The following is a 14,393-nucleotide window of genomic DNA, read 5'->3' as shown; positions in this document are numbered from 1 at the left end:
ATTCTCCCACAAGAGGACTCACATTCACTCCTTAAAAACTACTCAGGATTTTATACGTTTCAATCAAGTCACCCTTCCCTCTTCTGAACTCCAGCAGATACAAGCCCAGCCTGCTTGAACTTTCCTCACAAGACAACCTGCCGATTCCGGGTATCTGTCCAGTAAACCCTCCAACACAAAATGCTGGAAACACTCAACAAGTCAGGCAGCATCTGTGCAGAGAGAACCAGACTGAATGCATTAGGTCGATAACCTTTCAACAAAACCTGCACTTCGTTTGAAGAATGAAAACTTACCACCAGCAAATCTTAATGTATGCAACAAAACAGAAGTAAAAGACTTCCAAAGGCAACCTTCTGCAGATACTGGAAATCTGAAATCAAAAGTGCGCTGGAAACACTCAGCAGGTCAGGCAGTCACAATGGAGACAGAAGTAGATTTAATAGTTCAGGTCAACGATCTTTCCTCATATGAGACATTGACACAGCCGGTATCTCTATCCCAGGGTCGAAATGTCTTATACTACAGGGCATGCAGTTAAGGTGAGAGGGGATGTTCAAAGGAAGGGCAAGTTGTTTTTTTTATTATTAAAACAGAGAGCGGTGGGCGCCTGGAATGTGCTGCCAGGGGTGGTAGTGGAGGCAGATACGATAGAGGCGTTTAAGAGGCTCATGAATGTGCAGAGAATGGAGGCATATGGACATTGTGTAGGCAGAAGGGACTAATTTAGTTGGGTGTTTAATTACTAGTTTAATTAGTTTGGCACAACATTGTGAGCCGAAGGGCCTGTTCCTGTGCTGTACTGTTCTACATTCTAAAAGAAAGTCTTGCGTTTCAACAACACCTGTCACAATCTCAAATCCCGAAGCTCCACAGCTAACGCAACATATGAAGTGTGCTCACGGCTGCAGGAAACCCACGAGCCTACCTACACCCTGCAAGGATCATCAGCTCTATTTTGAGTGCCTTTGGTTGGAGAATAACATTGGCCAGGGCAATGGGAACATTTCACACTCAGCTTCTCCGTAGCTAGCACGAGGCCTGGATAGTTCTAATTTTACTGCCGAGGAGCTTTTGGTGCACAAACTAATGCAATGCAGTGAAGGGAATGCCAGAGGAGAACTGGGGTGCTGAAGATACCTCTGGAATCTCAGTCATATAAGTGCTGAGTTCCTTCGGCTTTTGGCAATTGGAAGTCAACTCAACCTGGAGTGAAGCGTGCCGACGACTGTTTCTGGGCAGCTTCACGCCATGCTGTAAATTTCTGGGAAGGGGTCAGACGAGAATATACGTGTGTTTCCCTGGGAGCCGCACATGGAATGTCGTCATTCCCCACGTCAGTCTCCCTTTGGAGCAATGAAGAGGAACGTGGACTGTAGTCCAAGGAATGACCATTACTGGGCACTGCTGGGAAGATTGCACTTTAGCAATAGGAGGCTGCACAGAGACTCTGCAAGGTGAAGTGCCACATTTACTGTTACTCCTTCTGGGTACACTCCCCACTAACATGGGCACTGACACACTCCTTTTGTTGGCAGTCCCTTGGGTTCAAGGATGACTTACCTGCAGACTGACTCCGTGGGTTCGAAGGTGGATAATGAGATTACCATGATAAATTGGTAAACTGGTTTATTATTGTCACATACACCGAGGCACAGTGAAAAAACTTTGTGTTGCATGCCATCCTCACAGATCATTTCATTACAACAGTGCATTGAGGTAGTACAAGGGAAAACAATAACAGAACGCAGAATAATTTATTACAGTTACAGAGAAAGTGCAGTGCAGGCAGACAATAAGGTGAGAGGTCATAACAAGGTAGATTGAGAAGGCAAGGGTCCATCTTGTCTTACTAGGGAACCGTTCAAATGTCTTATAGCAGCGGGATAGAAGCTGTCCTTGAGCCTGGTGGTACATGCTTTCAGGTGTTGGTATCTTCTGCCCGATGGTAGGGGGGAGAAGAGAGGTTGTCCAGGGTGGGTGGGGTCTTTAATTATGTTGGCTGCCTTACCGAGGCAGCGAGAGGTGTGGACAAAATGGCTGATCCTCCCAGCTTCCATATTCCCAGCCACTCTTCAATCACACTCTTCCACAATGTACTGACAGTTTCCAGCTCTCTAGGTTCATCTGCGCCTCGGCCCCCCCCAAACCCAAGCCCTGACCCATCAATTCCCCCAACACAGCCGCCAATCCCCACCCCGACAACTCCCTCAGCTACTCTCCTCCTGGCTGCTTACTCTTCTCAGGCACTACACCCTCACCTTCTGATTGGCAGCTTTCCCCATTAACCCCCCCCCCCCAAAATCTCTCCTCCTCCCGCCCCCCCCCCCCAAAAAATCCCCAGATGCACACGCAATCCTGAGGATTTCTCACTACAGAAAACTGGTAACATCCAAACACCCAAAGCCTCAAGCGACTGAACGTTCTAGTGGGGACAATGGGTCCCTGCTGGAATGCACATCCAACCAACCCCACTTGGGTGCACCAGAGTCTCTCACCTGTAAGATTCCAGCATTGTTATTAAGTGTGACCCCTTGATGGATGATTTGGGATTGAAGTCACTGTTTAACAAACAGTCAAACAATCCTCAACCTCAGGGATTACATTGTGCTCATTGACAACAATCTTACCTAGACCGGGCAACTGCAATAAATAACTAATTCACAGCCTGTCCTTTACCAACAGATAGCATTTCTATGTCCCAACATGCACGACCTCATTTTAAGTTAATGATCCATCCACAATATCAGCTCAATATATAGTATATCTCAAGCATTTTGAATGTTATCAATCTCTTTTGCAACTGGTCTTCCTCACACGATTTGGTAATACAGAAATATATGACTACTACTGACGGCAAGGGATCAGGTCAAACCCCTGCTAGCCCGTGTATCATGGGCAACAGCATAGCAGCTTGATACGAGACACAACCTCACTGTCAAGCCCGGCTGCTGACAGTAATTTGGGAGACTGCATCAGGTTATTGCAAAAACCCCCGAGTGGTTTTCCAAGCTGATTTATGACCTTCGAGGAAAGGACATTTTTTAAAAATTTACTCTCAGGAATTCTTAGCTCATTGTCCACGACTCAAGTGGTGGTTAAGGCTAGCAACCTTGTTGTGGGTCAGGAGACACTCACAGACCTGACCAAGGGTGGCAATCTGGCTCCCTCAAGGACATCAGTGAAATGAATGAGTCTTTGACAATACCACAGCTCAGTTCAGATTCCTACTCTCGGCCCCCACATCGGCACCTGGGATCGGGAACACATCCTCTGGATTCCTTTCCTTAAAGCGAGGGTGGCACAGAGCAGCAGATGCCCCAGCGTAGTTATTGTTAACACAGTGTGGCTTTTGCAACACCCACTCTCCCCGAGCAAGATCATGGTCAATGGCAAGGAGGTCCAAGACCAGTGGAGGCAACGCTCTGCTGCAGGGACTTAGCACACACACACTGCTGCTCACATAACCCTCAGCACACATGGGCACACTGTATCGACCATACAGCCACTTCATTCCTGTAGAACTATCCCAGAGTTGGCCAAATGACTTTAAGATTACTAACCCAGTAATAGAACCACTGTGGTCCAGTCTGGCCTATCCAAAGTTTTCTATTAAGGGCTTTTGATTTATGCTACACAGCCCAGATGTTCTCCAATTGCTTCAAGAAGGCTGCCCAGTGCTGAGAGAAGCAGTAAGAGCCAGAGTGTCTGCCCTTTGCTTTGTTAAATCCAAGGCCCTTTCTAATCCCACTTTGTCAATTTGCCACAAATTCCACACACCGCCAGTCGATGTGCTGCAAAGCACATTGCATTCATTATTCCTGGTCACTTTCAAATGAAACTGGAAGAAAATAAATATCAAATGAAACCGAGCAGTAACCTGGAAACCATCCAGGTGGTCTTGGGAGTAGGTGAAGCGTTGCTCAGTAGAACGCTGAATTTTTGCCAGCATGCATCAAGAACATCTGGAAGGACTCGACGCAAGAGAAAATGCATCTTTTGTTCCCCTGCCATGGTTCTTTTATTCGCTCGCTTTGAAGTTAGCGCCACAGGAGTGTGGTTGGGGGTGGCAGAAAAGAGGCCTTAAACAGCTGAGGAACATGTGTTAAAAGTGAACACAACATGAAGCTGGACAAAAGACTGGAACTGCACAAAAAAAAGGAAAACATAACAACCCAAAACAGAGACCCGGCTTAATCTCACATCCTCCCAGTGCGCCTGTAACAAAGGATCAAATTCACAGCCAGGGAGAGAGTGGGTGTGTGTTTTTCTTCGAGAATTAATGCAATTTTTTTTCCCCCTTTGCGTTGGTCTGAAGAAACAGCACAGACTACTGGCAATAAATGAACGTCAAAAGAACGCAAATGCAATTCCAGCTGGCAGCTTCGGCCCTGAGGTTAAGCCTTGGAGTCGGAGGGTTTGTGGGTTCAATTCCCAGCCCAGGAACTCCAGCGTTAAGAGACTAGACTGACACACCATGAAGTGCCATGGGGCAGCCACACTGTCAGAGAAGTCAGCTCCGAGGCAAGAGGCTAAATCAGAGCCCCCTCAGGTGGATCTGAAAGATCCCAAGGATAGCAGCCTGGCCCAACACAAATTCCCCAATCTACATCACAAAAACAGAGCCTTTGGTTGTTTTCACATGCCCTTTGTGGAATCTCACCGCACATAACGTCTTACAGAGCCTGACAGTGACTGCACTCCAAGGTAGTACTTCCCTAAACTACGAGATTGCAAAAACAAAATCCAGGTCTCCAGCTCCCTGCCATCAGAAAGTTACAGTAATTTTTAGATTTTATTTAGTTGTCGCTGATTTAAATGTACGTTTGAGACAAATTACAGAACCCCTGCTGCAAGACGTGTAATTAATCCAGTGACCGGCAACTTAATACAGGGCTAATTACCAGGTTCACTGCTATTTTTACTGCCACTCTGCAAGGATTCAGTTAGTACCATCTAGTAGTGTTGTAAGGGAGCAGAACAAACCACTGCTCACAACCAATCAATTGATTACATAGGAACAGAAGAAATACAAGTATGTTCAGCCTTTGCATGAAAAACCAAAAACCTACATTCCTGGAAACCCAAAAAGAGCACAGAAAATGTCGGAAACACTCAACAGGTCAGCCAGCATCTGTGGGATGAGAAACAGTAAATGTTTTAAGTCAAAGATCTAACCTTCAACCCTGTAACTCTCTGCAGTCCAAATATCTAATCCGTCCTTAAATATGTTCAATAATTCCACAGCCTCTGCCTACACAACTTTAAAGATTTATTGTACTAAGGGAAGAAATTCCTCTTCAACTCAGTATTAATTGGCTCCTGATCTGTACACCAGCACAACATTTTCATGGAATCTATCATCAAGCTCCTCAGAATGTTTCAATAAGATCACCTTTCATTCATCCAATAGGTAAGGATCCAACCTTTCCTCACAGGGCAACCTGTTCATCGTAAGTAGCAACCTAGTGAATCGTTGCTGCATCATCCAAAGCAAAAAAATTCCTTCCTTAACATAAGACCAGAACGGTACACAGTTCTCCGGGGGTATATGTACTCCACCCCTCTTGAAATGAAGGCCAACATTCCATTCCCTTTCCTAATTACCAGCATGCTAGCTTTGTGTTTCTTGCACGAGGACACACAAACCCCTCAAAGATTAGCATTTATTGCTCTTGCTATCTATGAATCTGCTTTACTGTGCTTCCTACCAAAGTTGATAGACCCCATTATGTTCCACCCCCCCCCCCAGTTTTCTGCCCAGTCATTTAACATGTCTCTGCCCCCTTTCAGTCACAGTCTCACCTCCTCACATAAGACACTATAGCATAGTACAGGCCCTTCGGCCCACAATGCTGTGCCGACATCTTAGTCTGCTCTAAGATCTAATTAACCCTTCCCTCCCACATAGCCACCCCCCCATTTCTCTCTCATTCATGTGTCTATCTAAGAGTCTCTTAAATGTCCCTAACGTATCAGCCCCCACAAACTCTGCAGGCACTGCGTTCCACTCCGTGTAAAAAAAACTTACCCCTGACATCCCCCTTTTACCTTCCTCCAATCACCTTAAAATTATGTCCCCTGTGTTAGCCATTGTCGCACTGGGAAAAAGTCTCTGGCTGTCCACTCAATCTATGCCTCTTATCATCTTGTACACCTTTATCAGGTCAACTCTCATCCTCCTTCTAGGCTAGCTCACTCAACCTATCCTCATAAGACATGCTCTCCAATCCAGGCAGCATCCTGGTAAATCTCTTCTGCACCCTCTCTAAAGCTTCCACACCCTTCCTATAATGAGGTGACCAGAACGGAACACAATAGTCCAAGTGTGGTCAGACCAGAGTTCGATAGAGCTGCAACATCACCTTGCGGCTCTTGAGCTCAATACCCTGACTAATGAAGGCCAACACACCATACACCTTCTTAACAACCCTATTGACCTTCGCTACAACCTTGAGGGATCTATGGACGTGGACCCCAAGATTCCTCTGTTCCTCCACACTGCTAAGAGTCCTGCCATTAACCTTGTATTCTGCCTTCGAATTCTATCTCCCGAAGTGTATCACTTCACACTTGTCCAGGTTGAACTCCATCTCACAAATTACTTTTCCACTGGATTACATACCATCAGAAAACTTGGATACAAAATGTTGTCCCTTCATCCAAATTATTAATATAGATTGTAAACAAATGAAGTCCCAGCAATAATCTCAAAGGCACCCAGCTCGTTAACTAAAAATTACCTTCCAATCCCCACACCCCATCTTATATCAGTTAACCACAGTTGATTATTACCCTCAATACCGTAAGATTCTTATCAATACCCTTGCACCTTATTGCATGCCTTATAGAAGTCCAAATGCACATTGTCTGCTGGTTCCCCATTACCTACCCCACTGGTTACATTCTCAAAGAATGCGAAGGAATTTGGCAAACCTAGTTCTCCCTTCATAAGACCATTCTGACTGCCTAATCTGACTACTAAATTCTCTGCTATTACTTAATAATGCTAACCAGCATTTCTGACAACTGATCTTAGGTAACCTGACTTCTTCTCATTTCCCTCCACTTACTTCCTGAAGAGCGGCATTACATTTGCTTCTCATTCATTGGAAGATCCACCATCTATGATCTCCATCACCTTTCTTGCGGAATCCTAAGTTGCAGGTCATCAGGTCCATGTGGACGTCAGTCCTTGCTCCTATTAGTTTTACCCCCCACACTTTCTCCTCCTGCGGCATTAATAGTTTTATGTTTATCACTCTCTTTTGCCCCATGTTTACCTACTATTTTTGATAAGCTTTTGGTGTCTTCTGTGAAGACAGACACAAAATTTGTTCTGATGAAGCATTACTGACCTGAGTCATTAACTGTTTTCTCTTCACTGATGCTGCCTGACCTGTTGAATATTTTAGCATGTTGATTTGTTTCGGAAGCACTTTGCTTTACAAAACATGTTTACCACCTCTAGCACATATCTGTTACCCACTATTAACTCCCTAACAACCTCCAAGGGATCAAGATGCATTTTTGCCATTCTTTTTTGTTTTACACGTTTGTGCTGTATGTTTTTATATTTCATGCTAGTTTCCCAGCCGAGTGCCTCCAACATCCTTTGCTGGTTTCTAAGATTTTCCCAATACTCAGGTCGACGGCAATTCTTTACAACTTTGTAAGTCTTTCCTTTTAATCTAATATCATGTTATTTCATTAGCTATGAATAAGGCTAGTATTTTTCAGTAGCATTATTTCTCAATGAACTACATATTTGTCAAAAATTATTGAAAATACTTCAATGCCTGCTGTGTACCCACCATCCAAAACCAATCATATAATCTACTACATCCAACTCACCTGCTCTTATGTATGTAATTCCTTCATTTAAGGCCCTAGTTTTAGACTTTCTCAAACTGAATGTGAACTTCTATTATGATCACTCTTCCCCAGAGGATCCTTTACTGTGAACTAACTAAGTGAAGCCCACCTCATTACATATGACCTGTTCTAAGTTAGCCTATCCCTTGATCTTCCTGTTGTGTCACACTTGTTACTGCCAAGGGCGAGTACTTCATGGGATTATCCATCAGTGATGCTAGGCCCTGACAAGTGATTGGTCAACAGCACTAACCCTGTAAAGGCCAATTTCTCTGCCCATCCATCTTGCACTTATTTTATTCTACTGGCCCATACGAAACTGAATGGTGCAGGGTCATGAAATGGGAAATGTCTTATACAAGTGTTGCTTAGTCAAGAAATAGTTAATTGGTTCTTACCCAGAGCCCGTCACCCAACAACATCTATACCAACAAGGCTCAGTGGCTTGGAGTTGATTTGGTCTCAAATTTAGCAACCAAATTCACGTTTACAAGGTAATGCAAAACTAACTTTGGCAAGAATAATGGTAACATAGAACTTGCACCATAGAAACACTGGTTTGATCTTCAAGAGTCTCCACTTAATTCATTCAACCCAATCAGAATCCCTTTCTACCTTCCTCCTAAATACATCAACTACAATGTGAGATACTAAGCTCACCAGGTTAAGGTGATTTTCTTGAACTCTCCTAGATTTATTTGTGACTTCTTTACATTTATGGCCCAATTTCTGGTTTTCTTCACAAGCTATCAAACTTTTGCGTAAACCTCAAAGTCTATTGGCCCAGCCCTCTTACTCAAGGCCAATGCTCAAGGTATTGGGGAGAGAGTAAAATGGTTGAGCAAAAATGAGTCAAAACACTTCCTGTTACCCACCCCCCCCCACCCAAAACATCTTCAGGATGAAAATGGAAAGCTTTTCAACTCTAAGTGTTAACAAACAAAAACAAACAAAAGGTGGCACAGAGGCACAGCTTGTAGAGCTGCTGGCTCACAGCTTCAGCAACCAGGGTTCAATCCTGACCTTGGACGCTGTCCGTGTGGAGTTTGCATGTTCTCCCTGTGACCACGCAGGTTTCCCATCGGTGCTCCGATTTCCTCCCACCTCCCAAAGATGTGCTGGTTGACAGCTTAATTGGCTGCTGTAACCTGCTCCCAGTGTGTTGGTGAGTGGTAGAATCTGAGGGGAGTTGATGGAAACACGGAGAAAATAAAATGGGTTAGGGTAGGATTAGCTGAACAGAAAGGGTGCTTGATGGTCAGTATGGACTCAATGGGCAGAAGGGCCTATTTCCGTGCTGTATCTCCTTACGAGTCTATGAAAATGAGGGCAAACAAGGGAATGAATAGGGATCATTATCATGACAAGGTCCAAAGGGGCAACTAACCCCTCACAAGCACAGCCTTACAGCACTATCACATATCCCCTCCTCTAAACATGACGCTTGCCCTAATGCCCCCCTCGTTTAGTTCAGTGCCAATCGCCGTCTGATTATGCCCTGTGGAACCTTGCAATATTTTACCAAATTAGGGCTGCCACCTAAATGTAAGTTGTTGTTCTTGATTGGGCTGCAGGAGATGAAATGGCACAGAACAGCTCTACTTTGTTTCAATAGCTAACTCCTCTCCTTCCTCCTTGGAAAGTACAATGCTGTGTCTGTTTTCATAGGAGAAGATAGCAGATCCTATCTCTCAACAGCTGATTCACAACCAGGGTGCATCTACCATTGCTGGAGGAGGACTAGTTCTATGGCTGGACTGCTGAGTGTCGCTGGTGCAGAGGCAGTGAAACCGGCCCGTGCTTCTCAGCATTTCTAAGACACAGCGACGACTTCTTTTTGATCCTATCTTTGGTTTCAAAGTCTGCACCTACACGAGCGGTAATTTTGATTCCCCCCCCCCATCCCGTTCACAAACACAGCTCTTCACTGGGAACTCCAGCAATGGGAGCCCTCTCTGGAGGAGGAGGTTGCCTTCAGGACACAGCAGTATCTGAATCGGGTGCACTCAGGTTGAGCCAATAGACAGAGGGCTGAAGTTCAACCCTGCAGCCTGACGGCACGCAGGGCTAAGGGAGGAGCACACTGTCCAAGGTGCCAACTTTCCACCCAGGTGCTGAGCTACAAGCGGTGGGTGGGGGTGGGTGGGGGGGAGAGAAATCTCTCCTGGTTAGATGTCCGCACACAACTTTCGCGTGGATCGGATTCTTCGCTGATATTTTGCCAACAATGGGGATCTGAGGGGGAATTTCATCCCCACCCCCACAGAGGGTGGTTGGAATCTGGTACCCGCTGCCTGAAGAGGTGGTGAAGACTGATACTTCCACAACACGTTACCATTGTACAAATCATTGGTTAGGCCATATTGTGTGTAGTTCTGGTTGCCCAGCTATAGGTGGGATGCGATTAAGCAAGGGATTCACACGGGTGTTGCCTGGATTGGAAGGCTTGAGTCATCAGGAGAGATTGGATAGGCTGCGACAGTTCCCCCTGGAGCAAACAAGACCGAGGGGGTGACCTTATTGAGGTTCATTAAAATTGTGTGGGGCAAAGATAAGGTAGATCATCACAGTCTTTTCCCCCCCCTAGGGTAGTCTAAAACTAGAGGCATAGATTTAAGGTGAGAGGGGAAAGATTTAAAGGGGACTTGAGGGACAGAGGGTGGTGGGTACATGGAACAAGCTGCCAGAGGAAGCAGCAGAAGTGGGTACAACTACAATGTTTAAAAGATATTTGGACAGGTACATGGATATGGGCCAAACACAGGCAAATAGGATTAGTATAAATAGGCATCTTAGTCAGCATGAATGAGCTAGCCCAAAGGGCTTGTTTCCGTGCTGTATAACGATGAATAAACATTTAAGTATCTAGACAAGCACTTGAATCACCACGGCAGTGAAGGCTAGAGACCTAATGCGAGTAAACGGGATTTGTGTAGATAGGTACAACGGAGATGCTGGGCCGAACGGTCTCTTTCTGTGCCGTGCGACTATATACCCCCTCGCCCCCAGCTACTGCCCCTCACACACGGGGTTTGCTCATTATCCTGTGGGGTTTTACTCTGCGCAAAGTGACTGCCACGTTAGCTACATTGCAAGAGGTTCAGTGGCTACAGTGGAGTAAGGCGCTATAAGAATGCAACTAGCTTCTCCGCCCCCACCCCACCCCACCCAGCTCCAGAACATCCAGGGCAGGAGTCCCCAAAACGCCATTCTGACGGTGCAGGTGTTGAATTCCGCAGGAGACCCCACTTTCCAAGCGGCAGCGCGGAGCCGCCGAGCGCACCGGGACCCGGCCGGAGCTGTCAATCAAGCCCCCTCCTCCCCGGAGCCCCGGCCGGAGCTGTCAATCAAGCCCCCTCCTCCCCGGAGCCCCGGCCGGAGCTGTCAATCAAGCCCCCTCCTCCCCGGCCAGAGCTGTCAATCAAGCCCCCTGAATCCCCGGCCGGAGCTGTCAATCAACAATCCCCCCCCCCCAACTCCGGAGCTGTCAATCAAGCCCCCGGAGCCCCGGGTGCCAGTGACTGCGCTCCCGGGGCCCCGCTGCCCGCCCACCTGTTGGCCTGGAGCGATCAGTAGCGGCGCAAGGGGAGCCGTGCGGGCGCTCAATAAACTTGCATCCAACTTACCGGCTGCCGGTCCGGGAGATGAACTGGTGCCCCGGGGGCTCGGAACAACCCCTGACGCTCTTCAGGAGGTTGCACGGCCTCAACCCTCCTTCTCCTGCCCCAGCCTTGGCTACTGCCACTTGGCCAGCAGACGACCCAACTCCTCACTCTGCTCTCTGCAACACCACTGCAAGCTCACAGTCAGCCCGCCGGCCCAGCCCTCCCCGCGAGCATGCCGGGATCCCTTAAAGAGCACTCGCACCGCCCAGCTCAGGGTCAGGGCAGTTGAGGTCCTGGCTGAGGTTGTGCAGTTCTTCGGCTTCTGCAGCCGGGCCACGGCAGTTCACGCACCCAGGGGCGTCCATCTCCTCCCGGGGTAGCGTGTGTGCACACCCTTGAAGTTGCACCTCCCCCTGGGAAAGTGTGTGCATCCCCGAGGAGCGGCATCTGCCCCCGGAACAGTATGTGCACCGCCAGGGAGCTGCATCTCCCCCCGGGACGGTGTTTGCATCCCCGGGGAGCTGCATCTCCCTCCGGGAACAGTATTTGCATCCCCGGGGAGCGGCATCTGCCCCCGGAACAGTATGTGCGCCGCCGGAGAGCTGTATCTCCCTCCCGGGACAGTGTTTACATCCCCGGGGAGCGGCATCTGCCCCCGGAACAGTATGTGCGCCGCCGGAGAGCTGTATCTCCCTCCCGGGACAGTGTTTACATCCCCGGGGAGCGGCATCTCCCCCTGGGACGGTGTTTGCATCCCCGGGGAGCGGCATCTGCCCCCGGAAGAGTATGTGCACCGCCGGGGAGCTGTACCTCCCCCCCGGGAACAGTGTTTGCATCCCCAGGGAGCTGTATCTGCCCCTGTAACAGTATATGCATCCCCGGGGAGCTGTATCTCCCACGTGGACAGCGTGTGCACCCCCATCCCCCCCCCCGGACTGTGTACTGTGTGCACCTCCCCGGGGCTGTCGGGGCAGATTGCAGCGCGCCCTCTGTGCACCCCGAAAAGCTCAACTCCGGGATTCCTGCCGCTCCTGCTATTAAAACGCTTTGAGACGACATGGCATATTCTGCAAGGGCGTTGTGAAGTCACCATTGCCATTGTTCCCGATGGTGACCGTGGCTGCACAGAACACGGTCAGGTCACTCAGACAGGAATAAAAATACACCACTAACTGTAACATACAGCGAGGATTCACAGTCGCGAATGCACAGACGCCTCCTAGTCAGATACAAATAGAGATATCACACAGTCGGTAATGCACCCAGACAGGAACACATATAGGAACATACGCGTATCACTCGTACATAAACTGATATATGTTCCATATACTCTACGTAAAATTAGATACATTAAAAAACTAATGCATCATATTTCCATTAATGGATGAACATTTTGCACATAGGTAGAAACTAGAATACAAATATATATATTCATAATCACACATGACATTCACATTCAAAGACACTGGCATTTCACTTACTGAAAACCCAGTAATATACAAACGCACAACCATCATGCAAATATAAATACAGAGCACACAAAATCTCTCATTAATGAACACAAACAAGTCAGAAACATATAAATATTTGCAAACACGTAATGCAGAAGAACAGGAACACAAACATACCACATGTAGAACACACACACATATGCATTGGCATATCATGCAAGCATGAATACCCAGACAGGAACATACAAACATATCACACCCTTCAAAATCCATAAACAGGAACACAGATGTATCAGACATGCATAAATACACATACAAACAGTTTGTACAAAAACACAGGCAGGAATACACAGATACATTGTATGTGTTTTAACACACATATTGCACTTAAGTAAATGCATAGGCAGGAGCACTGATCCACTGCATTTGGTGCTCCAAGTGTGGCCTCCTCTACATTGGTGAGACCAAACACAGACTAGGTGACCATTTCGCAGAACACCTGCGCTCCTTCCGTAACCGCGATCTGCATCTCCCCGTTGCCGGTCACTTCAACTCCCCCTCCCACACTGTCACTGATATGTCAGTCCTCGGCCTCTTCCACTGCCAGGAGAATTCCAAGCCCAAACTGGAGGAACAGCACCTCATTTTCCGTCTTGGAACCTTGCAGCCTAACGGCATGAACATTGAATTCTCCCACTTTAGGTAATCCCCACCCCCCTTCCCCACAACCCGCCCCCACCCCCATGCCACGCTTCTTCTCTTCTTCCCTTTCCCAGCCCTTTCTCTCCTTACCTGTGACCCATCCCCCGGTGGATCTGCTCTCCCCTCCTCCCCCGCACCTGCCTATCACTATCTCTTACCTGCATCTACCCATCACCACCCTGTGCCCACCCCACCTCCCCTCTTTTGTCCACCTATCACTGCTCTGCTTTTCCCTCCTATATATTGGGCTTTCCCCTTTTCCTATCTTCAGTCCTGAAGAAGGGTCCTGACCCGAAACGTTGACCCGCCTGCTTTTCTCCACGGATGCTGCCTGGCCTGCTGAGTTCCTCCAGCATCATCGTGTTTTTCATCTAGATTCCAGCATCTGCAGTCCTTTGTCTCTCCATCGATGGAGACTGAAATGGAGGCATGGAGGACTCCATCGTGCTGTACTGTGAGTGGGTCTGGCCAGGTAATGCATGGCCTTGTTCTGCAGCCTTCCTTGGCACCTTCTGGCTGGAGGGGGGCATCACTTTCTGAAAGGGCTGCAGGCCCCACCAATGAAAGGTTGGAGAAGGACTTGCCCATACATTATTACAGAAGGCTGGCCAAGCCATGAATTGTAGTCATTGAGTCGTTAAGCACAGAATTCCATTCAGCCCATTGAGTCTATGCCAACAATCCCGTCAGTCTGATATCCCTGCTCCTTCCCCTCAACCCTGCAAGTTATCCTCTCTCACCTACCTGTCAATTCCATCTT

At 47.7% G+C, this 14,393-nt stretch overlaps 2 protein-coding genes across 3 annotated transcripts in view; one reads left to right on the top strand and one right to left on the bottom strand.

Annotated features, from left to right (window-relative positions):
* The window catches only part of rassf8b (Ras association domain family member 8b), a 96,756-nt gene extending 85,055 nt beyond the window's left edge, over window positions 1-11,701 (bottom strand). Inside the window, exon 1 of one of the 2 annotated variants that reach the window (XM_052033789.1) lies at window positions 11,502-11,701. The gene's annotated coding sequence lies outside the window, so the exon portion shown is untranslated. The remainder of the gene's footprint in view (window positions 1-11,501) is intronic. The other variant, XM_052033783.1, reaches the window with a different exon arrangement.
* A 363-nt stretch (window positions 11,702-12,064) lies between these two features.
* LOC127580585 (uncharacterized) overlaps window positions 12,065-14,393 on the top strand; it is a 155,433-nt gene continuing 153,104 nt past the window's right edge. The window contains exon 1 of the mRNA XM_052034172.1: window positions 12,065-12,614. Within this exon, the coding sequence (XP_051890132.1) occupies window positions 12,065-12,614 (550 nt within the window). The remainder of the gene's footprint in view (window positions 12,615-14,393) is intronic.

This window comes from Pristis pectinata, chromosome 19 (genome assembly GCF_009764475.1).
Source record: "Pristis pectinata isolate sPriPec2 chromosome 19, sPriPec2.1.pri, whole genome shotgun sequence".
NCBI classification, from domain to species: Eukaryota; Metazoa; Chordata; class Chondrichthyes; order Rhinopristiformes; family Pristidae; genus Pristis; species Pristis pectinata.
Note: the sequence above shows the minus strand (reverse complement) of the source record. Positions and strands in the feature narration are given on the sequence as shown.